Source organism: Dromaius novaehollandiae, chromosome 1 (assembly GCF_036370855.1).
Source record: "Dromaius novaehollandiae isolate bDroNov1 chromosome 1, bDroNov1.hap1, whole genome shotgun sequence".
Classification (NCBI taxonomy): domain Eukaryota; kingdom Metazoa; phylum Chordata; class Aves; order Casuariiformes; family Dromaiidae; genus Dromaius; species Dromaius novaehollandiae.
This window is the reverse complement of record NC_088098.1, coordinates 4,328,812-4,355,788: the sequence shown is the minus strand read 5'-3', so window position 1 is coordinate 4,355,788 and position 26,977 is coordinate 4,328,812. Positions and strand designations below refer to the sequence as shown.

The 26,977-nt window shown below is 45.8% G+C and overlaps 1 protein-coding gene across 7 annotated transcripts in view; it reads left to right on the top strand.

Annotated features, from left to right (window-relative positions):
• The window catches only part of FRMD4A (FERM domain containing 4A), a 299,143-nt gene that overhangs the window by 158,176 nt on the left and 113,990 nt on the right, over positions 1–26,977 (top strand). For all 7 annotated transcript variants that reach the window (XM_064504777.1, XM_064504774.1, XM_026119401.2 and 4 more), the window contains exon 2: positions 3,067–3,132. In XM_064504777.1, the coding sequence (XP_064360847.1) occupies positions 3,067–3,132 (66 nt within the window). The remainder of the gene's footprint in view (positions 1–3,066; positions 3,133–26,977) is intronic.

Genomic DNA, 26,977 nt, shown 5'->3' with positions numbered 1-26,977 from the left:
GTAGGAAGTCTGTCCTTTATTTTTTTTTCTTTTTTTTCTTTTTTTTCCAGAAAGCATCTTTTATTTCAAAGGGAAGTAAAAAGCACCATGGCTGGGCATCCTGTCTCTAAAAGGAAATACTATTGCAGATTTCCAACAATGTATGCTATGGCCCCTCTCAGCTTCAAGCTGACAGCACAGACAAAACTCGGACTCTCCTATTCCACAGCCACAGGCTCATCTTCGGTCCATGTTGGTCTCTGGGGCTGGGATCAGTTGTGGTCCTGGGTCTTGGTCTCCCTGCTGGGAGCATCGGGCTATACAGTAGTGACACAGCCTCTCCTCTCTCTCAGTAACTCGTCACTTTATTCCAGTGCTTCATGGTATTGGCTATTTACATTTCGGATTTCTTTAGGAAGCCAAGGCACTAAGAGAATGCAAAACTACGGGTTGGAGAACTATGGAGAGCTAGAGAAATTCCACATGGGAAGCAAGCCCTTTCCTGCAACACTAAAGCAGAAAGTCAAACATTTCATAAAGTTTTCCCTCTTCCTCTTTTTGCTTTTTGTTTTCTCATTTCCACCTTGTTGCAACCAATTAAGTATAACGTGGTGATGCAGGAAAGCTGGACTGTGTTGCTGTCCCTGCCACGACATGTTACTTCTGTGATCAAGTCACTGCTTTATTTCCTGCCTTGGGTATACTCATAATAAAATCGGAATATCAATGTGCATTCACTATCTTTGGGATGCTGCCGATATCTGACAGTAACAGGCCTAGAGAGATGCAGAAACAGCTTATCAGCTCTGAGTTTTCTCCTGCCATTTTAGCCGTGGCACTGTTTGGTGTGGCATTCAAGGACAGCCCTGTATAGAAAACTTAATGGTTTTCTCTTATTCTGAGAAGGGCAAAATGTTGCAATTCCCTTCTGTCAAGGCCTCAGATGGCAAGCCTCTTGCATATCTTTACAACCGAGCTGAAAGCCATTTAATACAAACAGAGTTCATAGAGAAAATCTCACTCACCAAGTAATACACCTTATGAGAAGCAATATTTTGTATAATATAACTTACCAGAGGAACCTCTTGTAACAAGACAATTTATTGCCATGGCAGTAACTGGTTGACATTTATGAGAAGTCTTGTTTTACAAAGCTTTCCTTTGGCTTGAATGCCAGTGTTCCAGTTGTGCTTACAGAAAATGAAAAGGAAACCAATATTATTTAGTGTACATGATATTCCAGAGACTTTCTGGTGTAAGTAACCTTGTGCTTGGACCGCATGGGCTTGTACGTGGCCAGGACTGTAAATCTGAGGTGGGTTGTTGGTTGAAAGGAAAAGCTGCTTTTCACTGGGGTTGCCTCATAATAAACTCTCTGTCTCGCAAGTCCAGCTGGAGGCTCCTTAGTGTTGCTGGCACAACCGAATTTTACGAAGGGGGAGAAGCAGGGGCCAGAGCAAGGCTAAGTCTGCCCCAGAAAGAGGGATGTAGGACAGATCTGGCGATGGCTGGAGCGAGAGTGATGCTGCTGGGGACCTGACCCGGCCATGTCCCACAGCAGCAATGGCCAAGCACCAGCTGGACTTCCAGGGATCTCACACAGGCCACGTCGGAGGTGGTAGGACAACCTCTTGTCCTTAACAATGATCTCCTTCGCCTGTGCCTGTAACTGCTTCTGGATTGGAACGTGTCAGGGACTGTCAAACTGCAGGAGCATGGGATGTTTAACCCTCAGGACTTGCATCTGAAAGCAGAGCTGTCCTCAGTTAACCCTCTGAGCCCAAGTATCCCAGCTCCCAGTAAGGCGGCTTTGGATCTGAGAGCAAGCTCAGATGTCGCCAGTGGAGAGCAGTGATCAGCACAGGCAGAAAGGTCCCGTGCTCTGCGAAAAGCTCCCGAGCTCTGGCAGGCTCCCGAGAAACCTCAGCTTTGTTTTGGCAGTATTTTAGGACTTGTCTTGGCAAGAAAAGTCACTGCATTGACCAGTGTAACGCTCTGGAACGTACCTTGGCCAGAGGGTGGAGCGTTCCCTGGAGCTGCCCGTCAGGTCGGAGCCGCCAGCAGCGCTGGGTGCTTGGCGTGCGTGACGGCACGGGCAGCACGGGCAGCTGGGTGTTTCCTTTGTGCTGTCTAAGGCTGCCCCATGCTGAGGAAGAGATTTCCAAGAGCAAAAGAGGCTTAAGAGGTACATATCCCATTAGCAGATAGTGGGATTGCTGTCTGTCTTAGGATTGTGTGTGTGCGTGCTGAGGGGCTTTGCTGAGCTGGAGTTACACCTAACTTACGGTGCTCTGTGCAAGAAAAGAGTCAGGAAAGGCCTTGAGTGACTGTAGAGGAGTTTCTTCAGGGCACAGTTCATAGTATTTCTTTCCACCCCAATCTGCAGGACCTTGGAAGAGATAGTCTTCTATACATAAAAGTTTTATTGGTAGTATTGTACCTGTTAACACTTGAAATAAACTGTACCAGTATGGAAGCACACCTTTGGACCAAGATAACAATGCTATGAGCAAGTCCTATGGTGCACCTCAAGTAGGATGGCTCTCTGGTGAGGACAAGCCACAGCAAGTGAGGCTCAAACGAGTAGAACTCCAAGGAGAGCACCATTAGCATTGCGCCAGGGAGGAATCTTGCTTGCAGCCTTTGAGTTATCTCAGAGATGTCTGAATCATTGCTATTGAGCATTAAGTTTTCTGGAAACTTGTTTGAATGTTTCTTCTGACGGCCAAGGCAGCTGTAAAGTCGGAGGCTGGGGTATGAAATGTCGGGGCCTCTGCACTGTGAACCATCTCCCTGGCCCCATTTTCCACACTGCAACGACCTCCTTCCTGCAGCTGAGTCCAAGCAGACACCACACGCTGCTTTGTGCAGCTGCTGGGGGTGGTTTTTCTTTTTCTCCTTCCAGCCTTTTCTTTTCCTGGTGCCAGGGAAGGGGGAAAAAAAAAAAAAACAAGCTGAAAACCGTGGAGTGACTGAAAGCCTTTAGCCTGCGTCGGGGAGCCACGCTGTGCACTCTCTGCATGCAGACCCCGCTCGCCAGGCGGGTGAAGTGACTGTCCTGAAGCACGTGTCTCTCCTCTCTTGCAGATGACGGAGGGCCGCAGATGCCAAGTGCACCTCCTCGATGACAGGAAGCTGGAGCTTCTCGTTCAGGTAGGAAACGCGCGTTCGGCAATGCGATGGCTTGCTACAGCTGTGGATGCTGCGGGGAGAAAAGGGTTTTCAGAGCTTTTAGGCAGCAACATTGTGCTACGGTTGCATGCAGAGCTCAGGGGAAGCAGGAGTGCGGAGGGGAGAGGATCTGCAAGGACGGATCTGCAGGGAGGGCTGGGGGCTACGTTGCACCATGGTTTGCCTTACACTGTGCCAACACAGTCCCAGGCACCAGGGAGATGCAAAAGCAGCTCGGGTTGCTTGTGACAATGCTACCTTATTATTTGACTATTTTCGGAGGCATTAATTGCCAGCACAAACAACCGTGTCTCCCCAAAATACCTCCAGTCCATGGTTTCGTCTGCTCACACACTGCTTTTTACTTGCCACCTGAAATTGCTGGCGCGTGACGTGGGGCAGCTGTCCTGGTCACCAACGGAGGTAGCGGGGCCCCCCAACGCGGTGCATCCTTGCCGGGAAAAGCCAGCAGATGGTGGTGGAAAGGGCAGGCAAACACAAACATACATTAAAATAAGTTTGTGCTCCAGCTTCCTTTTTATTCATTAAAAATAGAAAAAGGAAACTGGGAAAAGTTTGAATCTAGTGCTTGCGGCGTAATGATGGGGCTCATGGAAGCTGTCCTCTACTGAGCCTTTCTGACAATTTTGGCTCTTCTCTCAGAGATCACCAAGGGGTTAATAGCAAGAATGAGAAGAATGTCTTTTCTTTTACAAATGCTGCTGGGCCTGGCCACAGGCAGCACAAGAAACAGGAAATGAAACTTCCCATTGCACTTGAATTACCAGCCGCTGGCCGATAAACTTGGGGCAGGCAGGATCTTACTCCAGCAAACCGCGAAACCTGAATGGGGATTTCTGAAGGCAACTTGAATCACAGGAAATGCATTTCAGCACTGCTTTCTGGAAAGTTGCTTAAAGAACACCATTAGCAAAATGTTAACGGATAACATTTTTTCAAGTGCTTAGTCACCGAGCAGACTAAGTCCCTCAGCTTTCAGAGACATTCGGCATACGCTTGCTCTGTACAGCCAGGGACTGCCCAAGTAGCTGTGAACAAGATAGGCCAGGGCTAGAAGGAGAATAGCAAACTCTGTATGACTAATTAGTTTAAGCAAAGCAAAGGCTCTCTCTCAAGGCTAGGATTCCTGCACAGGCCGGCACCTGGCTCTGCAAGGTTTAGCAGATTGCTTGGGAAAGGTCAGGACCGGTTGCGTGTTGCGTCTGTAGGCCTGTCCTTAAACACCAACCATCATCTTAATCAGAAGGGTGTGAGACTTGGGTTCCTATTTCACATAAATGCTGTTGAAATTTTTACTAGTTCAATGAAAATGAGTTGGCCATTGGAAAACAGCTCTAATGAGATATTGCTCATGATAACCACAGTTTAAAATATACTGCTGGAAATCTATTTGAGCTGACAATCTGACCAGTCTGCTTATTTGGGGTTTTTAACCAATAATATTTTGGTTACAAGCAAGCTCATGAAAGCAAGCACAGTGAACCTCGCAGTTCGGGAGGCTGGTTTTGAAAGCTCTGTATCCGTTTCTGAAGTGATTACATGAGTGAGCAGAAACAGTATCATGAGATTTTTTTTAAAGTGTTTGATCACACCTTCAATGGGAATTTCCAGTGATCAATATAGGAAGCAAATTGCTCTGTAAATCACACTAACTAGTTTGCAAGTGACCCATAGCTGAATTTTATTTATACAATAAATTGTTTCACTGTTTTCAAATAACGTGTGAATGGGAGAAAGCCAGAAGGTGACTGTGAAAAATTCATGCCCATAAAAAGCAGTAACCTTTGCTACATGCAGGTTGACCCAGCTCTTTGAACAGCACAGTGCCTGCATATACACAGGATTGTCCACTGAGGGATCTCAGCTGCTTTTCTGGTTAAATGAGGCTCTTCAAGGTTATTCAGCAGATTGTATTCACGGAGATAGTAAATAGATCGCTTTTGGGTGGAGCAAATGACAGAGGAAGAGGATGTTTGGATTCAAATTGTGCCTGTGCTACGGGTCGTCTTTGCGAATGTGGGCGAAATGCTTCGGGCCACTAGGTCTCAGCTGGTCTGCCTATAAAGCACAGGTGAAGCCACCAGCTTTGTGGCGGCCTTACGGCTGCCCCTCTGCGGGCAGAAGAGTGCTGCCGCGCCTCGCATGAGCGGTGCTCGCCCCGGGGGGCCCCTGAGCAACTGGACTCCCTCCAGGAGCAACGTGCACTTGGCCAGGGCAAATCCCACCAGCCGGCCCTTATTGTTCAGGGCTTGGGCTGAGATTTGAGATAAAAGTTGCTTTGTAAGTTCTAAGTAGCTTTATTTTTATTATTACCTTACCTCATAGCTGAACTGAATCAGGAGCTGTAAATAAAATGTTCATCCAATCCAGAGCTTCTGGCTGTGACTTCAAAGCTGTATTTATCTGTGGATATCTTGCCACGAGCTGAAACTGAGGGCTGACTTGTCTTCCCTAGCTGTGCTGGTCCGTAGCAAATAGATCTGCATTGGCTTGAATTGCTCATGACCAAGGCTCCCAAATTCTCATGCGAAATTTGCCCCTTCCCACCAATCTCGACCTTTCCTGGAAGCTTCTCCATAGCAAAGTTCACACTCCTATGGCAAGTTTAAAAGTGACCGCTGGGAATCAGTAGAATTGATTATTCTCCCATGAATGAGGCCAAAGTAATACCATAACCTGGATCTGGTTTTACGCAGCCTTGCAGCACCTGTGTGTGAGCTTGTGTACCACTTGTACCAAGTGCCTGGGCTGGAGAAGGGTTAGGGGTCCTGCTGCTTGAATGGGAAGTGTCTGTATGTCGCTGTGGAAAAAAGGAGAAGAAGCTGGGTCAGATGGGACTAGGGAGATGTGTGCAACTCCCTTCGCACGGGCGCAGGAGGGCTCTTGGAGCATCTTGAAACTGCTTAGGTCAGTGACTCGGGGGAGAGAAGATGTATTCCTCTCCTGCTGCCTCAAGTGCTGCCGGGCAGAAACAGATGCATCTGGGAACGATCAGGGTATTTGCAAAGAGCAGCGTATTAAACAAAATGTACTCCCTTTTTGTCTGCAAATTAGCTGTGATCAGACTCAGGGGTTTATGAATATGTTGTTCAAAACATATCATTTCACGGTTAATGAGGACCATACTGCAGTCTGTAGGGGTATGGCAAGTGGAAGTGTGCTCCTGTGGTTGCTTGGAGGAGTCAGTCTTGGTTCTGCGCGACAGCTCGTCCAAAAAATATTGAAAAGTTTCAGCACCACAAATTTCCTCCCGAAACTACAAAGACTTCTCAGACTGGCCACACAGATATCTCCAGTGGGACCCCTCAGGCACATATGTTTTGTTTTCATTACTGATCCCCAAAAGCGAGATTCTGGCTCAAAGACAGCATTTATAACCCTTTCTGTAAAAGTTGGCTTGCTTCAGTCTTGGCACATAACACGAGGGCTTGGAGTTACCACCATGGTGAGAGTGCTCCTGTTTTCAGTCAGTCGAATGATCTCGACTAAAGTCTTTTTCTCCCGAGTTGAGTGGCTGCAGAATGGTACAGCAACAAAAAAAAAAAAAAAAAAAAAAAAAAAGAAAAGTAGAAACAGGCTTTCCAGATAAAAGAAAGCTCACCCCAATGTGTTTTGTCACATAAATACTGAAATTTAGAAGGTCTAATCATAAACTAGACAGAGTATGATCATATGGAAATCTCTTCCTGAGAGTGTGAAACTCAAAGCCTATTTGACTCGGGATTATGAAGAGGAGTTGCATTTGGGATGTGTTTCATTTGATAAATGCCTGTTGATGCTCTGTTGTGTGTGGCAAGTTTACATGGGATTTTTTTTTTGACAGCATTTTCTTTCTGAGAAACAGCAGAGCCCGGCTCCTTGGATCTTCTTATACTCTGTTTTTTTCCCCTTTCTGTTTCTGTTTGATGCGTGTTTAGTTTCTAATGCAAGTTTTTTAGGAAAGTGTTTGACTTTATCCAGTTAATCCTTCTCAGTGAGCAAGTCCCCCTTCCCTGCTTCTGGAAAATGGATTTGTTCACTTTCCCCCGTCTCAGACTTGCTATCTGTTATATTATTTCCGTGCGGCTGTGTATCATTTGTCTGTTGCACATGAAAGGTTTGCCTTGCTTTATTTGAGAGTTTTGCGTAATTGGCAATTCATTCCTTTTCATGTTGGGTTTTATAAACATTGCTTTTTATGCGCTGGTTGAATCACGCGGCCTGGCTCGCTCCCGTCCTTGCTTCTGTGCGGGCTGCCTGCGCCTGCTATCTGACGGCGGCTCCGAAAACTGTCATCTGAAAGTGTTAAGCCGCCCCATTTTTCCTCTCTGGAAGAGTTATTACAGAAAAAGAGCTCGTCTGAGGCCCACAGCACGGCTCTCTGTGGGGTCTGGAGGGCTCTGAAATGTTGGCTGTAGGAAATAGTGGGCTTTTTGTTTCTGACCTTCCCCCTAAAGTGTGCTGGGCCGGTGTTTGGAGGAGATAGGCAGGGTCAGGCTGCCTCGGGGCAGTTGGATGAGGGACCAAAGCAGCTGGTGCTCAGCGGCATGGGTCAGCACTGCACTCGTCCTTCGGTGTTTCGGTGGTTAATCCATGTAGATGTCTATCTTAACACTTTTTAATTAACTCTTGCTGTTCAAATAGCTCCGGGTAAGCGAAATATGCTCACAGCATTTCTATCCCCCAGCTGCAATGGAAGTCCATCCAAGAACATGTTAACAGTGGTATGTGTACAAGCACTGCCAAAATTAAGGAGATGTGCACAACATCCTTTTCCAACCTTTTTGCCTTGCACAGTGACTCTGCCCGAGCTGTTCAGGAGTCTTTTGGGGTCCAGGAGTTGTCTCCGCCGTCCCTAGCATGCCTTGTCCTCTCGTCAGCAGGAATGGCTCCCAGCCAGACCGGGAGACACTGGGAGCTGGGAGCCAGCGCCGGGTGTATGCTGAGGCACCTCATGGGCTGGTGACTCCCTGCGGGGACGGCTGTCACCAGCTCAGCCATCCCAGTGGAGATGTGCTCAGAGGACACAGCCGTCCCTCGTGCCACCAGGCTCAGCCTCTCTGGGGCCAGGCTGAGGCACAGTGCTTACTGCCCTGGGACAGGAGATAGAGTATCTTTCGGGAGCAATAACTTGCTCAATTATTATGACTAATAATGGTAAGAAGGGAAAATTAAATGTTCCCCCCTCTTCAAAAGATGCTTTTACAGTTTTTGTAATCTTTTCAGTATTTCTCATTGTCAGGCAATCTCAATCCACTGGGATTTACCTGTGTTTTGCTGTCTCACTTTTGTGTTCAAATAATCAGGGCAGTTACTGGGGCTGGCACAATGAAAATACTGCAAGTTTCCCTTTAGCCTTTTCTTGGTACTTAGGATGGCACCAGCCTGCCCTTGAGGAGAATCTCTCCGAAATTGGACAGAGGTTTCGTGTGAGGGCCACAGCAACACACCCCAGCCTCAAAGCACGGTAAAACGAGCCCCAAGATGGACTGAATCACTTCTGGGAAGTGATGGGGATCACAGAAAAGCAGGTGCCAGCCCTGCACGCTGCCTGCTCCCCTGCTAAAAGTGGGTGCGGAGTGCCACGCCACGGTCAGGAGGCGGCTGTGGGACCTGGTGGCCCTTTAAAAGGACCAGCTCCCAGACCGATGCAGAAACACAGCCGCGCTGCCCTGACCGTAAATGGAGACGTTCGGGTGTCAGCAGCCATCCTGGCGATGTGAAAGAGTCATCGTGGTTCCCTGCAGCATTTTCAGGCTCGGCTCCAAAAGTGCTTTTAACCATCGCTGCGGAGGGAAGCAGCGCCCGGGCGCAGGGCTGGGATCGAGGAGGCAGGCGGGGGTGAGAAGGTGAGTGCTGCCCTGCCGGCTCCGCGGCCACCAAAGTCCCGCCATGGGGCTGGGACAGCTGGGACAGGGCTTGCTCTGGCGCTGCAGGGAGCGAGCAGGGAGTAGCAGTGCAAGCTCTGGTTCTCCTGCGTGAATCAGAAGCGGCTCCGCCAGGGACGGGCTGATGCGTTAACACTGGGGTAGGGTGCAAGGAATACGTCTCGAGGGCCCAGTGTCTGGGATTGCTCTCCCTGCCGGCAGAGCCCGTCCTGGGGGGTTGCTGATAAAACTGTACACAGGAATGGTGCAGTGGATATATTGCTGAGGCTGCTCATAGGGCTTGCCTTGGAGAGCACGAGGAGCTGGGATCCTCTCTGCATCCCCTGCTCCCACCCAGCCTCTGTGCACCCCCAAAAAAGCAGGCTTAGGAAGCCAGGGATCCCTCTTCCTAATGCAAGGACTCACCATTGCCTTCATAGGTACCCTCCAAGTGGCTTTCTGGTTGTGTGTTGGTCTGTCGCCCCTCCCCAAAGAAAAGTGTCCTTCCCATAGGGCAGACAAATAATTGGAGACTAGACTGACCTAAAGTGGAGTTTTATGCTAGGAAACCTCCTGCACTGAGAAAATGTGCAAAATTTGGATTTAGATCATAATTTAAAATAGGTCGGAGCTGAAAGAGTGTTTGGATCTACACGCTGGAAAGGAGGCTTTATTTTCCCTAACTACAACACTAAGTCTCTTGACTTCAGAAACAAATCCTGATTTACTATAGTGAGAGTAAGACTGTAGTCCAGCTCAGGAAGTATTTGGAAAATTGCAAAGTAGATTTCTGAGCGCCTTTGGCATTAAAATTACTGAGATCAACAGCTTTGGATTGAGCTGGGAATCTTAGACGGATCCTGCCAAGCAGTGTCTCAAGTAGGATTTACATCACCGGAACGAACTGTACGATTCCCCCTCAGCAGCCTGTCACTCCTGATAGATTAACTGTGCTCAACTCTCTCTCTTCTGGGGGAAAGACTCCTTCCTGACCTTTTACTAATTCGCTCGTCTCCATTTGAGAGTTTTGATTGTCTCCAGTGTAGCGAGCGTGACTGTAAATGGGGTAAATGTACTGCTGGGTTTAGTTGCCGCACGGTGGGAAGTGATGGCTGCCGCTTGGATATGGGAGCCTGGCCCGGCAATGCTGTTCAGTGCTCTTGCTGAGCGGCCAGTAAGCCACGAGTTAAGAGCTTTTCTGCTGAAAAGTTGGCTGTTTACCTGAAAATAGTGTGTTAGGAAAATATGTTTAGCAGTGCTCTGAGGGATACGTGGTGCTGGGAACATTGTTGGCTTTCCTCATCAGCACGCTTCCCATAGACACAGTCTCTGCACAGGACCTAGATGTTGCCTTAGACCAGATAAATGGATAAATTAAAAATGGACTAGGAGAGCCAGGTCTGTTCCCCAATCCTGTCCTTTAGCCTGTAAGCTGTGACCGTGTCAAGCTGCTCCACTGATCCTTGATGAACGTCCTCAGAAGGCATCCACCACTGCCATCCACGGCTTACTGAACGCCTGGTGTCGGTCCGGAGGACACAGTGGCAATGCCCAGGAGGCTCAGGGAGATGCTTGATGGCTGATAGAAACATACAGGAGAATCTAAATGTGGGGAACAAGAGCTGCAGACCACCAGCAAACTGAAGGCAGATAAGAAAATTTCCTTGGATATTAATCCACATAGGTTTGCAGCTTCAGAGTTCAGTTCTGGGCTTAGGCTCCCATGAACAGAAAAGCCAACAGAAGTTAAGCCTGGAGGGGAGAGTGTTTGCTGGGAAAAGCAAAAGGAAGAGCACAAGGACAGAAAAATTCTGCGTGCAGGGCTGGGGAGTAAACCGTTTAGCTTAAGACCTAAGAGGAATTGCAGGCAGGGTGATGTGTGTGCACCAAGAGGTGGCTAGACAGACCAATTCAAGGGGAAAGGATTTATTGTGAGGGCAAAACTGAAAGGCTCCAGGGTCAAGCTGGGAGGCGAGATGAGCGCCTCAAAGAGAAATCCTGAGCAGGTCCCAGAAGCTGTGGGTGGACAGACCTTTGCGGTGCAGAGCAGCTTAGCACCAGCAAGGCCAGTGCAACAGTGACAGCTCACAGTGGCTGGTCCAAGCCCAGCTCCCAGAAGTGCTTCAGCACTGTGGTGGGGCTCCAGGCTCCCGCAAGCTCTCAGGATGGTCACCGCTTTCACTGGGGATGGAAATGGCCCCTGTGCTGCAGGTGGCACAGAGAGGACTGCCCTGCTGGAGGAGCCCTAAATGCAGAGACAGACAGGGGAGGCAACGGGGAGCAAGCTGGCAGTCACACTAGTTTTTGAGGTTCGCTGTGAGCAGGATTTGAAGAGGGACTGGAGTACAAGTGAGGTGCAAAGCACCAAAGCACTGATCAGCAGCAATCCCAAATGGACAGGGCACGTGGAGACCCTCCGAAGAGAGCCGCGGAGACGGACCGTGCATGTGGCTGAGGTCACTCTGGTCGAGCAGCTCAGGAGAAACCTAGCCTGCGTATAGGTCAAGGCGAGACGGGAAATTAATGAAACCCAGCAGGGATAGCTCAATTCCTCCAGAATTGTTGCTCAGCCGCCTGCGGGTAGGCATAGGTTTGGAAGGAGAATTAGCAGAAGATGGGACAAGCGGAGGCAGGGGGCAATAGCCGTTAGGAGCAAAGTGACCTTGGAGAAGGAGTCAGATGGTTTATAACCAGCCTTGCAGCAGAGGGAAGGGTATGGCAGAGAGGGACTTCTGTATCTTTGGGCGGTTAACCGGTGGGGATCGTGCTTCCCTGGCATGGCAGTACTGTGCATCCCCCGCTTTCCAAACTGCACGCTGCTTTTTAAACAGAGCGGAGAGCACGTTTCATCCTTGTCCTTTCATGTTATAAGACCGCTGCAAGTGAGCACTGCATGTCTATCAGGTGCCGCGTTAGGAGCCTCAGAGAATAAACCCCCAAGGTAACTGCTCGGGGCCTCCTAAGAATAAACAGAGAACGACAATCATTCTCTTCCATGGAGTGAAATGAGAGGGTGATTTCCAAGGTCCTGCATAATCAATATCCCTATTATCAGCCTTCCGAAATAAATTGCATTTAAACTAACACTGGCTAGGGAGCTATCCGTGAGCTGTTGGCAAGCAGATAAGCTGAAGATATATGTTTATTCATACTGCATATGCTGAGAGTTGGATATTCTTTACAGCTGGCCAAATATGGGTGAAAATATTCTGTGATTTTTTTTTTTCAGTTGTTCCATTAAAAACTGTCAAATAGCCTTAGTATTGAGCAAAGACAGAGTTTTGCAAACTTACTGGGAGGGTTGGTGATTCTCCCAGTAAAACATATGGCTGGTGTTTCCTTTATCTCAAACTTATACTGCTGTGGAGAAAGCTCTTCCCTTTCTGATGAGTTAGCTCCTGAAGTCTTGTAGAACAAGCTATTCAGCTTGTCCTGACTTCCCACCACATGCACCAACACAGAAATCGCATGTTCAGCATCTGATGGATCCGTTATAGAGAAAACATCTCAGTCACAATCGCTCAGAGAAAGTCACGCGACAAGTTCAAAAAACTCACTATTGTTTTTGCCTGGCTCAGCTGCTCCACGACTTCAGTGGCACTATTATTCCCGCCGGAGCCAACCTGCGAGTGGATGGCAGTGGCTGTGAAATGCGCTGCTCTCGCTGCCGAACGCCACTCCAGCTATGGGCAGCCCCGCGCCCTGTCCCCTTGGCCCCAGCCCTGGCTTGCCCGAGCTCCTTGGTGATTCAGTCCGTGTCAGACAGACGGAGGAGCCAGCGGCAAGGTTCATCTCATTTTCTCTGAGACACGTACAGTGTGGGCGTCTCTGTCTGAGCTGCTCTTTTGTAGGCGACGGAGAGAACAGGGCACTTCCAGGGCACAGCCAAGCACAGCCTAAAACAGATCATCTGAAATGAATCGATGCTCTAAAGTTGCCCATTTCTCTCCTTGACTACAAAAGAAGTCTCCGCAATTAGCTCCCAGATGGATGTTCATGCTGTAGGTGTTTAAGCGTGGTCAGATCAATCCCTCTTCGGCTCCCCGACTCCCACTCTCACGTCCTCCTGCATGGGCTAGGAAACTCAGAGAGTAAATTCAGCTAAGAAAATGTTCAACGTGGCACAGGATAAAAGCTGCCTCTTGGGAGACAATGAAAATGGAAACAGAAAATTGTTTTTATAGCACATTCTGAGCGAGTAATTTTGAAAAATAATAATACACATACTGGATGATTTCAGGAGATATTGAACACTCTGGAACAAAGTAGCTCTGAAAAAAAAAGACTAACAAGGTAGCATAGCAGATTAGTTTTCAATCCAAAGTAAAAAAAAAAAATGTGCATTTCCAATTTGAGCCAGTGTTTCAGGATGGAGAGTTTCCCATTACTGCTGCCATCAGATTGCACAGTACAAATACTAGGTTGACAGTGAATGAGAGATGCCAGACTTGATTGTTTAAGCTACATTATTTGGTTTATAGAAAATTGTTTTCCTTTCCTTTTCCCTTTCCTTTTTAAATACCAGTGAATGCCATTTAGACAAAAGATCTAAACTTAGAGCTGAAAGGCTTTTCCTCTGCACAGCGCAGTGAAAGCCTTGTCCATGAGTGAGGCTCCGGCTTCTGGGGTATTGCACATAAGGAGAAAAATGGGTCTTAAACTACTAGCGTTTCACTGGGAAATGGTGTCCTTTGCCTTGGGGCGGATAACTGCAAGAGGCAACAACCCACGGGTGCTCTGGTGGGGTGGCGTGTCAGCCCAAGGAGAGCCGGGCAGCGCACGGCAAGGGCTGCCCTTCCGTAGGAAGCCGGGAAGGTGCCTCCGTTTGGCCAGATGCACTTTGGGGCTCCCCAGTCCTGCCCACCCCACCCTCTCCCTATGCAATCCTTAGCCGTTCCAGTTGAGTTGACCCAAACGTGTATCAAAGTTGTCTCTCTTTTTAGGCCTGGTCTCTTTGGAAATGGTGCAAAATGCTGTCCCCAGTGATGGACCAAATCTCCATTCCCCCAGTCTTTGCAATATTTCCAGCATGCAGCCTGTCAGTCCTTCTGTCTTCATTTTGGGGACGTGCCTACTCATGACACTTGACTAGAAGGGGGACTTTGGGAGATCTGATGTCGAAACGGATTTGTCTCTCTCTTTTGTGGTTTATTTTCCTCAATTCCCTCCTCTTCCCCCAGGGATGTGTTAGCTTGCTGACTGCAGCACTCCTGTGATTTCTCTGCCTGGAGAACAAGCAAGGCAGTCACAGCACCCTGCTGCAAGCACAGAAAAGCTGCCTGTGGCATTTGTGTGCGTATCCGTGTGTGTGTGTGTGTGTCAGCCACGCCATGGGATGTCATCAGAAAAAACATCAGCTTTTCTAATTTTCAGGACAGAGGAGATGGCTCTTGGCTTATAATTGGGTCATGCTTAAAAGAAAAAAAAGTATGACCTCATCATGAGAAACAAGACATGTGCTCATTCTCCCCTTACATTCCTCTCCCGACCTCTCCCAGAGAAGCAATCCTTTCAGATGAGAGGCTGTTAGTAGAGCTAGGACAGCATTTACTTTCCCATCTATCTGTGCTCATAGCCAGTTCATCACCATTATGTTTCAGCGATATCTGGTTTGTTATTACCTTTGCCATGGAAGTGTCCATATTTGGGCAGAAAGAAGCACAAATTTAAACCTGCTTTGGGAGAAAGCTTCATTGTCTGCCCCAGCTTTGAGGATGATGCTATCTTGATAATAGATCAAACCAGACACTTGGAAACAGAACCAACAAAGCCACCACTCTGGAAGCTGTTTAGCTTTGGGAAAATTGATTAATAGTATAGATTTTGATTTAGTGATTCATCCTGTTTTTGGGAAGGACTCTCCTCTCTGCTACACTTCCCATCTCTGACGCTCCCGCTAGCCATACAAGAATAATTCTTCCTTTGCAAGCAGACTGTAGGCCAGCAGTAAACTGCAGAAGAAATACCAGAGGAGAACCCAGGAGACTTGGCTGCTGTTCCTGCGCTGGTCATCCGCCTGCAGGGTGACATGGGGTCGACCATGATGTCTCTGTTTCCCCAGAAAATACTTCAAGCATGGCAGCTGATACGTTTTCTGCATTGCAGCACTTCCCAAAGGTCTCCCATTCATAGATCAGGTTTAAGTCAGAGGAGTCCCTGTGCTGTAAATAAAGGGGACGGGACTAATCTGAGCTCTTCGGGTCATTTGGCATTTTGGGCTACTCGGCTCAAAAGGTTACTGAGCTGCAGAGGTGCCTCAGACTCTCGGGTGGTTATGGTGGAAGTTGCAGAAGAGCATGGGGTTTTGCACCAGGAGATGCAGCACTGACTAGATGTGACCTGACGAGATCATGAACGGGCCAGCAACTTTCTGTTCATCTCTGCCCTCTCGGTTTGGCAGCCCAGACAGTGTTAGAGATGTTGGCCTGTCAGAGTAGATCCTACAATGTCTCTAAGAACCACTTGTCTCCTTTAAAAAAAGAAAAAAAGAATTAACAAGATTTGCCTTTGCCATTCTTAAAAATAAAAATAAAATGAACCAGCTAAGCCATTTACACTTCATTTCCCCTCCTAGCTTTGAAGCTGGGATGAGCATTTCATGCATAGACTCACTCTGACCCACATGGCAATTTGGGAAATGCTGTTGCACATGGTTCCCCTGCCTGCTTGATGTTTATTAAAGGAGACTGTCACTGCATCCTCTGCATTCGCTCATCAGTCATGTGTAACAGCCAAGACGTTGCATGGGAAGAGACTCCAGAAAGCAGGGCTGGAGAACAGCTTAGAGACAAAAACATTAAGTGTTTTGACTCTGACAGTGGGCTTCTCTTGGTTACTAGGAAGACTGTTTTTTGGATTTAGTTCCTTCTTTAGGTGACATTTCAGCAGTAGATGCCTAATGAGAATACCTTTCCACTTAAACTCTGCTTTTTACTCTATCTCCATCCCTATTATTAGTGGACAGGGAGTGAACAAGACCATTTCTTGAAATCTTGTCCAAACCTATCTATCTTCTACAGTTCTCCGATTATTCCTGGCTTTTGAGCACTCAGAGAGTTAATACAGAGAGGTTAAATGTATTAATGTGTTTTAAAGATTAGGAAGCACCATTTCAGAGTTCAGCCGAAATGTGTGCAGTTCGCCTGCTTCGTTAGTGTTGAAAGCACAGATGTGTTGGGGATTCCAGCAGGACACAATATATCCGTGAAGATGGGGAATCCAGAGCCAAATGTTTCCAGATACTGGGGTGGTCACTTTTTTATATTTCCAGGATTTTCTCAAATTATTCAACGTATTTCTCTGAGATTCAGAGAAACTCAAAATCAGGCAATTTCTGTGTGATTCAGAGCTTGTCACAAACATTTGCACAGCGCTAGCTCTCAAGCTTTAAAGAATGATTTTAACGCACTTTTCAGTCCTTTCCCTGAACAACAATACAGAGGCAGATAGCATGAATTATTTTTTATTTTCACTGTGCGGACAGTTGATCAGTGACAGATGTTTCTAATTGCATTAAGCAAGTGGAAATAATGAGAATTAGATAGCAGATTCTCTAGGAATTTACATTTAGATTGAGTTACATTTTGCTATTAAAAAAGCAAATTCAATGTAGACACACTGGTTCTTCAGGAGAAATGGGAGCTGATTATTTTTAATTATTATTTGATTATCTAAAAATGAACTGTGTTACTGTACTTAAAAATATTTGACTCAAGGGGATGATTTAATACGTATGTTTATGTCTCTTGAAAAAGCCACAGAACAATGAAATCGTTCATCAGCAAACATTTTCTCCACCTCCCCATTACGCTCATATTGAAAAGCAAATGAAAAACAGGGGACTCGGGATTGCAACAACGCTCTCTTACACCAAACTCGCCCGATGTCAGGAAGGCCATGACCAAGTGCTGCGGGATTGGGCTCAGTCGAACCGCCTGCATCCCTGACAAATTGAATTAAGTTGCATTGATGGAAGACAACCTGCACCCCCTCCTCCCAGCATCACGCTACGCTGAGCTTGGCAAGAATTTCGGGTTGATTATCTCCATGACCGTACGTTGCATGTAGCTGATTTAGAGGCAGCTGAGGGAAAGTGGTGTAGGCACACGCAGGCTGGGCTGGGTGTCAGCTGAAGCAGGATGGGGGTGCGAGCAGGACTCCAGTGTGCAGACAGGAGCAGCATCTGCTGCCACCAAATGACACATACATGACAGTTATCTCCCAATTCATGCCAAGAGGAAATGAGCTGTGTTTCAAATCACTGGAGGTTTTCCTTTTGGGACTATCTTAGAGATTTTTTTTTTATCTCCTAGATTTCAAGTTCAGCTTCAGACACAGAAATGTGTGAGTCCCCTGTCAGGAAGGGGATTTATGTGCAGTGCAGATTATACCAGGTCTCTATTAAGTGCAGAATCCAAGCTATAATATTTTTTTAAGTAACTAGCTGGCTCAGTTTTTAATTTTTTTTCTTTTGCCTAATGAGAGCCTTATCCAGTACTCCTTGAAGTCAGAGTCTGTCTATCAGCTTCAGTAGTCTTTGGATCAGATTTCAAATCACTGATTCATTATTAATTGCACATCTGGGACTCCCTGTTCAAAGAGATCATTGTTAAATAAATTCACTTTTATACATTACAGACTTGGCATTCTTGTGCATTTAATAAAATTCTGGCAAATCAGCAAAGAACCATAGGCCAACTTTTCTTCTGGTATTGATGGATGAATCTCTACTGAGCAGCAGTGGTTTGCACTATAAGGATATAACATCTCTTTGCTCTCATGTAACCATTTTCTGCCTAAGACCAGGTCTGCATTTGAGACTTTTGCCTGGCTATTACTGTTGCTTAAGTTTGTCATTTCTCCTTTTTTTAAAAAAAACTTTTTTCTACCATTGAGGGTTCCTTTGTGGTTTCAGACATTGCAGGGAAAAATATCTTTGCTAGCTAGTTTCTTTTCTCTTTGAAGTGCTACTGGCATCTTCTTTCTGGGACAAACTGCAGCTACAGCTTCAGAGCTTCCTGAGAGAGCATCACTGTGGACAGGCAGGAAAATGTTTTCCAGAACCCCATGGCAAGTGCAATGGAAAATATCTTTCCAAAGATATATGGCCTTTCCTTCAGCCCTTAATAATCTAGTTTGAGTCCAGCCATTGAGACATTCAGCATGACCAAGGAGATCACCTGGAAGTTCTGTTTATACATAGGGATATCGTTTTGTGGAGGAATATATAGAAAGGAAGATTTTCCCATTGAAATCAGTTGCAAATCTCTCTAGAGAAGGCTAGGCTCTAGATGAAAAACAAGCACATACTACAGCATGATTTAATGGAATAGGGTATTCCCACTCTGCAGCTGAAGTTACCAGACCCAGCAGTCCATACAGCTCTTTCTGTGCTTCAAGAGAAGATCTCCAAAGCTGCACTCAGCTCACCTTTTGCTCCCAATGTGCTACCTTGGCACTTTGGGGAAGGGGACAGGGGTTAACCATTTTTTTCTTCTCCTGATGCAAGATCAGAGTTGTAAAACAGCTGAGGTGATCCCAGTTTATACTGATATCGGAAGAGACCGCAGGCATAGATTGAGATGACAGCTACCTGGTTTCTAAAGCTTTCACTTAATCTACAACTGCTTAAGTAATTTGGAAAGGAAAATCAATAGCAATGTCGTTCCCACCATTTAAATAATGGAGTTCTGAGTGTTTATCAGCAGCAGACATCCATCTCAGTCCATGTCATGTTTGAAATGCAAAGTATAAAAATCACAACACAGTTGTGAAAGGGACAATGAAGCAAGAGAGGACTTGCATCACTGAGGGATCTTGAACCCTTCAGTAGTCAAAGCAGGTTGCCCTCTGCAAGTCAGACATCTCTCCTGTTTTATCAGAGAAGGACAAAACCCTCCCTCTGCCCAAATTCACCTGCCTCAGATTTTTCAGACATCATACTAAATATGCTTATTCTGTTCATCCTCACATACGATGTGCAGCTGTTTCTAAAACTGAAGTCCTTGCAGTAGGTAGCTTCAGGAGCAAGTTTTGTGTTGGGGCTGCAACCAGGTGGTAGGGCTTCACAAAGGAGTGGGAGACCTGTCATTCAGGCAGAGTGACTGCTGGCCAGTGAGAAGAGATGCCTTCGGTTCCCAGAGGGCCATCAAGATCCTCAGCATCATTTTCTGGAAGTCTTTGTGCTTCCAACAGCATCATCTGTTAGCAGCATGACAAGGCTCTGATCTCCAGGCTGGCCCAGCTTATCAGACTTTGGCCATGTCACTCAAAGAAACAGCAGGGAAGAGCCTCTCTCTCATTTCCCTGCATTGCTTTTTTAGGATCCACTCTTGGACTTTTTCCCATTGGGTTTAATGACAGCAAGAAGAGGGATAGAGCTACTTAGTCTTGGATCTCACTTGGCTCTCACTTTCTTTCACCATGCAGCAAGGATATGTCTGGATGAGCAGCAGAAAGAGGCCTTCTGGATGTTGACAGGAAGGTTTGGCTCTTCCCCAGGGAAGAGGAAGGGCTCCAGCTTCCCTCGAGGGCAGGGAGCTGGCATCTCGCCCATGCGGGAAGGATGGCCTTAATGCCAGCTGTGGCAGAGGACCTCAGTTGCTGAGCCTGCTCACAGAGGTGTGCTCAGGGCCAGAGGTACTGTAGGGTGAGTCATTTCACAAGGAGATAGCGTTGGCTGAAGTCTCCCTCTTTGTAAGGTTTGGATCAGTGTTCACCAAGCCATCTTCCCATTCCTGGTAGTTTTATATTTCACAGTGCTGAGCAAGATTTTAGATATTTGGGGGGGCAAATTTTGAGGGCCTGTATTCATGAACACTGATTTAACTTTCATCCATGTAATGATCTTGAAGAATTCCAACTTGGGACTGTACTATAAGGTCTACCTATCCCCATTGTCTGGATTCCCTTGAAAACACCACAAAGTAAAACACTGTGAGCATCAGCAAACCAACGATTCAAACACCTAAATCCCTTCCCCCACCCACATGCCCCCATGCTGTTACTCAAAGTTCCCCAGGCCTATTTCTCAAGCAGAGAAATAAATGAGTTGATTGAGTTGAACTTTCTTTGGATTCAAGCTGACCGCTCGTGATGGCAGCATCTGTCAGACCGCATAACTCCAGCTGCCTCAGCTCGTGGCTTGCAGGCCCCTGTGCCATGCCATCGCATGGCCCGCTTGATCTGCTTGAGGCTCCTTTGCAGTGTTCATGAACAGAAGATGCCCAAAATTACATCACTAGGACACAAAGCCTGGGCAGACACCCACGACACTTCAGAAACCTGACCACTTTTGGAAGTAAGTCTCAGTCCCAAAATGGGAGTAGGACCATTAAGACCAGTTACAAACCCTATCCTCAAACTTCATTCTGTGAAAAGGACAGAAAGTGAGGCCAAGGAGTCCGGCATAAAGTGGTATAACCATTTCTGGCCTTTGCTCCTTCCTCCAAGCTTGGAGGCACTCCTGCCCTCAAGCGTGCGAAGCGCTGGAGCTGGCATGAGCATCCATCCCTAGACCGTTTTCCTCAGCTGATGCTGTATGCTCATCATCCCCTTCCTTCTTCCCACGTTGTTTACCATGCCAACATTATGCCAGCCATGAGCCCACAATCGTTCCTATTCACAAATCAGCCTGCCTTTGTTTGCTTTCCCCCTCCTCCTCCTTGGAAGAATCTTCCCCAATTCTCCATAAAGCCTCCAAGCTTCTCCTTCCATGGTTCATTACATTTATTGGCTAATTCCACTATCGCCCAAGTACACGGGTCATCATCCACATTCGTATGCATTTACATTTTCCAATTATTTCCTCAGTAGCTGTTTATCACTAACAGCTTCTGCCCTGCCTGAGTTCTCTCCTAATCGGTCTATCTTATTTCTTCTTTATTTTTTCTGTGCAGAAAATAGGGTTTTTTTAATAATAAAAAAAATTCACTATCTCATCTGGTCTAGAAGCGTCATTCATTTCACTCTCCTCCTTTTTAATGGACCTATTTTATCACCAGCACTTCTTTTTACAAATATCAGGGGAAATAAGCCTTTCTTATCCCCCATTAATTCCTATGGTGAGGAAGTATTATTTTGCTTTTTTTCCTTACGAGCTGTGGCCAATTATCAGTATGCTCCTTTGTCTCCTCCTTTATTTATGGGGGTCACTGTGCGATGATGATGAGCCTACAGTCAGGAAATGAATCCCAATGTCAGAGAAGAAACTTGTCCCCTTCTTACCCACCAGCAGATTGTGCCTTCAAGGGCTTTCGTAATAGAGCCATTTGAAAGGGGAAGTGGTTGGACCCATTTGGGCAGTAGACAGTCCTGAGCACTGCATGAAGGCGATCCATGTGTTTCAGCCACACCGAGTTTTAGCATTCCCTAAATTAGTTTAGCAGGTATCACAGGAGGGAGAACTGTTAAGGAAGGACTGAATAAGGTCAATGTACCAAACTGCAGATTTTCCTCAAGGAAATATTCCCATGCACAAGACACAGAATGGATGCACACAGATTTTGGACAGAGAAGCTTTGAGATGAGTGGTCATATCTGGGCCCACAGTTGCCTATAGTGGATGCAATGATATCTGTGCAAAATAGAAGGAGAAAAATCCTCAAATGTTTTCTCATTTCCTACAGATGCCATCCATTCTCCTGTCTGATCTAGATGCATGAAAGTAAACGCTCTCCTGTACCAAATTTCTCAGAAGTGAAATTCATGAGGTCAGTCAAATTCCACTATAGCTTAATAACAATTCCAACAGAAACCTGCACATCATTTGCTATACATAGCAAATGCATAGCTGCCTAAAAAACAGCACGAATTGCATCTTTCCTCAAGTGTTAGGGGACCATTTTAGTTTTATAAATCCACAGAAAATTCAGAGCATCTGGAGGAAGATGCAGGACTTGCCTGTGCCCAGGGTTCCTCCATTGCAACTTCTATCCATTCCATGAAATGTCCCATCCCTATCCCTTTTCTGTCAACTCATGTGACTGGTGGATGGGCCGACCATGACTGATGGAGGTGACTGGCCCCAGCGACCCAGGCAGCTTCTTCACTGTGTCCTGAAGCACGGGTGGACATGGTAACCTCTGCTTCTCACGGACACACTGTCAATTGGCTGACTCCATATATGGGCTCTCAACATACAGACTCATTAGGGAAAACTGCAGGTAGTGCTTAACATGAGTACCTGAAAGGAGGGAAGTTTTCTATCCTTTTTTAAATGGCAAGTTGGTTCCATCCTACATTCCTTGTGAAATACCCATGGTTTTGTCACAAGCCTGATTCTTGCTTATATTCAGCATCCTACGCTGGCTCAAGAGGCAAAGACTCCCCTGGGAAAACACCAGGAATTGAGGGGACTCTCTGCCTTGCGGTATAGGTGTGTTAGACCCTCCCACATAGCCCGTGAGAGTCACTGGCGGGACCTAACCATCACTTTGGTGAACTTGGAGCCATGCTTGCGCAAAGGAAATTTGAGGCCAGACTGTAGGTGGGAATGTTAGTGGAGTAGCACTGATTTACTATCCCTTGAGAGCTGGACCTTTATTCTGCTTCGAGGTTAAAGCAGTTTGCTTACCTATTCCGTTTTTTGCAGTGTCTGACCACACGGCTCCCCGTAGTATCTGAGCTTTGCCACCAGGCATTAAGCAATGCAACCAACATCTGGCAAGTGAGTTTCAGCCTCTCTCTCTTGATCTTCCCAAGGGAAGAACTGTCCATATGATGTGTAGTATTTTCATAGTGTATTTTATATTTGAGTGTGTTAAGCCGAAGGTCCAGAATGCTGTGGTATATAAAAGACAGTTAAACTGACTGGAGCATCCAGAAAGACCAATATGCTTCAACTGCAAGTTCCTTAAGAGAGGGATTGTGTAATACTGCTGTATGCATACAGATTGTAACAGCCCAGTTTGCTCTTAAGATTACATTCATAGGTATAAGAAAGGCTAAAGATAATGAATGCACAAAAACCTACGCATCCATTATACTTCAGAAGGATTCCCTCTTCCCCAGTCTCAGCGCATCAGGACGTAGCTCTCGTTAAGTTTAATTAGTCTCTCTGCACTCACAAATGGTGTGTAGGATATAACAGGAAGATCTAATTCTGCACATTAAACCTAGTGCTATTATCGATTTTATTTATTTTTATTGCCATTAGATGTACTAACATCTGAATGAGCCTATCACCATTCATAAGCCAGTCTTGTAGGTTTTGCTGCAGTTTTTTTTATAAATGATTTTAATATGTTTAGGAAATGCACTACGAAAATGAGCATTTACCTGCCTTCTTAAGTACATTGAGCAATGAAAAAATGATCTTGACTCAGGATAGAAATAAACATCCTTATTCAGGAGAGATTTTTAAAAAGTAAATAGAACATAAGAATGTAGATAAGCTAGTCTGTCTTGGAAATGATTTTTCCTTTTCCACATCAGCAATAAGAGATCAAGAGCATTTCCAAGCACCAATTTCTTTAGGCTGGATGAAGGGAGATGGACATTTCTACAGTTGATTTGAAACTGGATGAACTAGAGCGCTTCAGAGGTTTACAGTTGAAAAATAAATGGATTGTGTGAGCTGTCCAATTTCATTATTTGCCCTAACCAAACTCTTTCTTTAATGTTTGATAGAATTATGATCAAATATTTCAAAAAAATGCTGACCTCTGTGAAAACTATTGTTGACCTCGTCAAGGTAGCTTTAATGCTTAAAAAATACCAACAACCCCTCAGTGATATAAAACTTCAACAGATGCTACCAAAGCAAAATATATATAGAAGACAGCTGGTTATTCACACTAACTGAGCTCTTATCAAACCCTGTTGGTGGCTGAGTGTGAAATGGATTCCTGCCACTTAAAGTTGGCTCCGAAGCTCACTTCATGTTCAAAGTTTGATGTGCCACGTGATACAGTTGGATGGCTTAAAACACAATTGATTTTCTTGCAGCAATTGACTACCCTTTTGCAAAATTATACAGATCTCCAGAAATTGAAAGGCAAGTAAACATGAAGCCCAAAAATAATCTAAGCCAATCATTTACAATACAAATCATCTGCATAAATTTGTCATGCTGGAACTAGGCTGTGTAACTTTCAACCCCCCATGCTGCAAACAATGCCATTTCTGTACCTTTTTTTTTAATTTAGACAAGGGCTTGAAGCCCTGTACACAAACCCTCTTATCTCTGCAGCATGTGCAATTTGCATCTTGAGCTGCTGCAATTTGTATTAATTTAGAACTGATCTCCAGTTGGAGAGCTCCATCTAATCTGGTCTCTATATCCATCACTGCTGTATGTCATGAGCAAAGGAAGGTGAAAAATCCTCTACAGATTCTAGTTCTGTGTTAAAAGCATGAGATCTGATTATTCTCACCAATATCTTTGCTTGCTTAAATTGATTACAAATAATATTAATGGTAATAAAATCCAAAATTCAGTCACAGTGTCTATGTTAACATTTCTGCTGTAGTGATGTCTTTCACCAGTTGGATGCCTTTGCATTAAAACTCAGGTTGAACTCAGGGCTGGAGGTTGAAATGAGGTGTGAGCAGCAAAGCCACCAAACAAAATATATTCTCTCTGATATTCAGATTAAAGGGAATTTGTCTATGTACCTTCTAAACCTGTAGACAGAGTATGCGTTATGAGGCATACATGTGATGGAGGTTACCCTACATGCATACATCCCTTTGTGACTTTTTAAAGCAATGATGGAAGGAAGAATTGGCTGACTAGCTGGGTTTCTTGCAGTCCACTCAAAGATATTTTGTGTGTGTAAGGGCATGCTAGAAAGAGAGTTATACACGGCAGAAAAGTTTAAATCAGATCTAGGTAACCAAGTCAGTAGTGCTATGCCAGTGCAACCCAGAAGGTCATCACATCCCTGCTTCATGGCAGAAAAAATCCAGAGCAGTATTCCTTCCCCCAACCTAGATGATACCATCTCTCTATAATGGCAAGAAGACTAGCTAGAGGAAGAAGAAAACAGACTGAGTTTCTCATGCATTTGGGTATGTCATGTCCAGGGAATGACATCCCTGCTGCTAAATCATGGGGATCCAAGTGCCAAACATGCCCACTCCAGATCGTTTGGAGGGTAGGTGAATGGGGAGATGCTTGAGCTGCTGTGTCTTTGAATACAGTCTTTTGTCTTGAAGCAGAGAAGCTTCTGTCTTCTGCTTATGTGAAATAGGTAGTCTTCAACCAGAGCAAAGTCCTTCTGCCTGTGGATACCTGCTCTCTTGGTCTCTTGTCCATACTCTTCTCATTTATAGCTGGAAGTCCCATAAATGTGCAGAGGGAGATGGGAAGCTATTGAATAGGTCATTAATGTGCTCAAGACATTGGGAATGGAGCTTTGAAGGGCTAGTGAATCTAGCCTTCACAACCTGGTGTGTTTTTTTCTGCTCTGTGGGAACTGAAGTTGAAAGTTGATTGTTTTGGTTCACATAAGTGGATACCTTTATTTGTATCAGTCTTTGTAAGTTTGTGCCTCATAAATTTGCTCTGAATTCCCTGAAAGTTCCAACAAAATCTCAGCCAAAAACTGTCCAATTTGGACTGAATCTTCATCAAAACCATACTAATCCATAGAATGGTCTCCCTGAGAACACAGTGTTTGCTAGTGTAAATATATAGCAAACCAAGCAGTAACCTAGGCTTGTTTTCAGAATTGTCTTGTGAAGAACAACACAAATTTGATATCATTTAGGTTTTGGGAGAATCCCAAAGACAGATAATACAGGAAGGATCCACTTCTTCCAATCATCCAAAGACAAACCTAGAAAGCTGAAATTAAAAATAATAAAAGTTGCATGCGCAAATTGACTCAGGGCAACTTTTTAACTTGCTTCAGTGACGTTTTCATGGTTGATTAGCTGAGCTGGCAGTGACCTTGGCAGTGCTACAAAAGCAATTTTTACATCAATCAGCATGAGGAATTCTACACTTTCCTTATCGAATCCCTTATAAAATAGTGATTGTTTGCCCTTGCAAACTGGGCTTGCATCTATGGTTGCTCAGATCTCTCTCAGTTCATGCTTCTGGACATTATTCAAAGGACTCAAGGGTGGCTGCACTGTTACTGAGCCCTTCAGCTCACTGAAGGTGCATCTAAAGGAGAAAGGGCCATGAAGCAGGAAAAAATGAGTATCAGTGATGAGAGGAAGAAGACATAACAAGTGTGTTTCTCTGACATGATTAGATCTCTGTGGGTGAAATGAACTCAGGGTCAGAGGTTGAAACGAGAAGGTGTGAGCAGCAAAGCCACCACGCAAAATATATTCTCTCTGATATTCAAGTGAAAGGGAATTTGCCCCTAGGTACAGTCCAAACCTGTAGACAGAGTATGAGTTATGAGGTATACATGTGATGGAGGTTACCCTACGTACAAGGCTGCCTTGCACAACCTCCTTTACTGCCCAAAAATACTAACTCAGGGTGATGCTAAGATTTTGGCCACTTGCATTCAGTTCTCAGGCCTCTGGAAATCCCATGCAGAAGGCTGCTTGTGCATGCACTGACCAGGGCTCTGGCATATAGGAGGTGTACCGGGATACAGTGGATGTGCCACAGATGCTCTGGGAAGGTGATGTGCACATAGCCAGCACATCCAGACTGCACAATGTAGAGATATATATCTCTGGGGATCCCAGACAGAAATACGGTGACCCTTATGGCATGCTGTTCCTGCTGGCATCCCAAGAAGCAGCAGCAGCCCAGGAAATCACTCTCAATGCCTGGCACAGCATCCTCTCTCCCTCTCCCAAGCCCTGCATGAGACAAGGGTGTGGGTGGCTTCAGATATGCAGATTCCTCCATGGGATGTGATGCTCTAAGCAGCCACCAAATCGCCTTGTGCTTCAGCTGTATGGATAAAAAACACACACACAAAGCAGGCGCCAGCTACAAAACACAGCTCACCCTTTTTCTGTCCTCAGCCCATCAGCCTGCTCTTTTG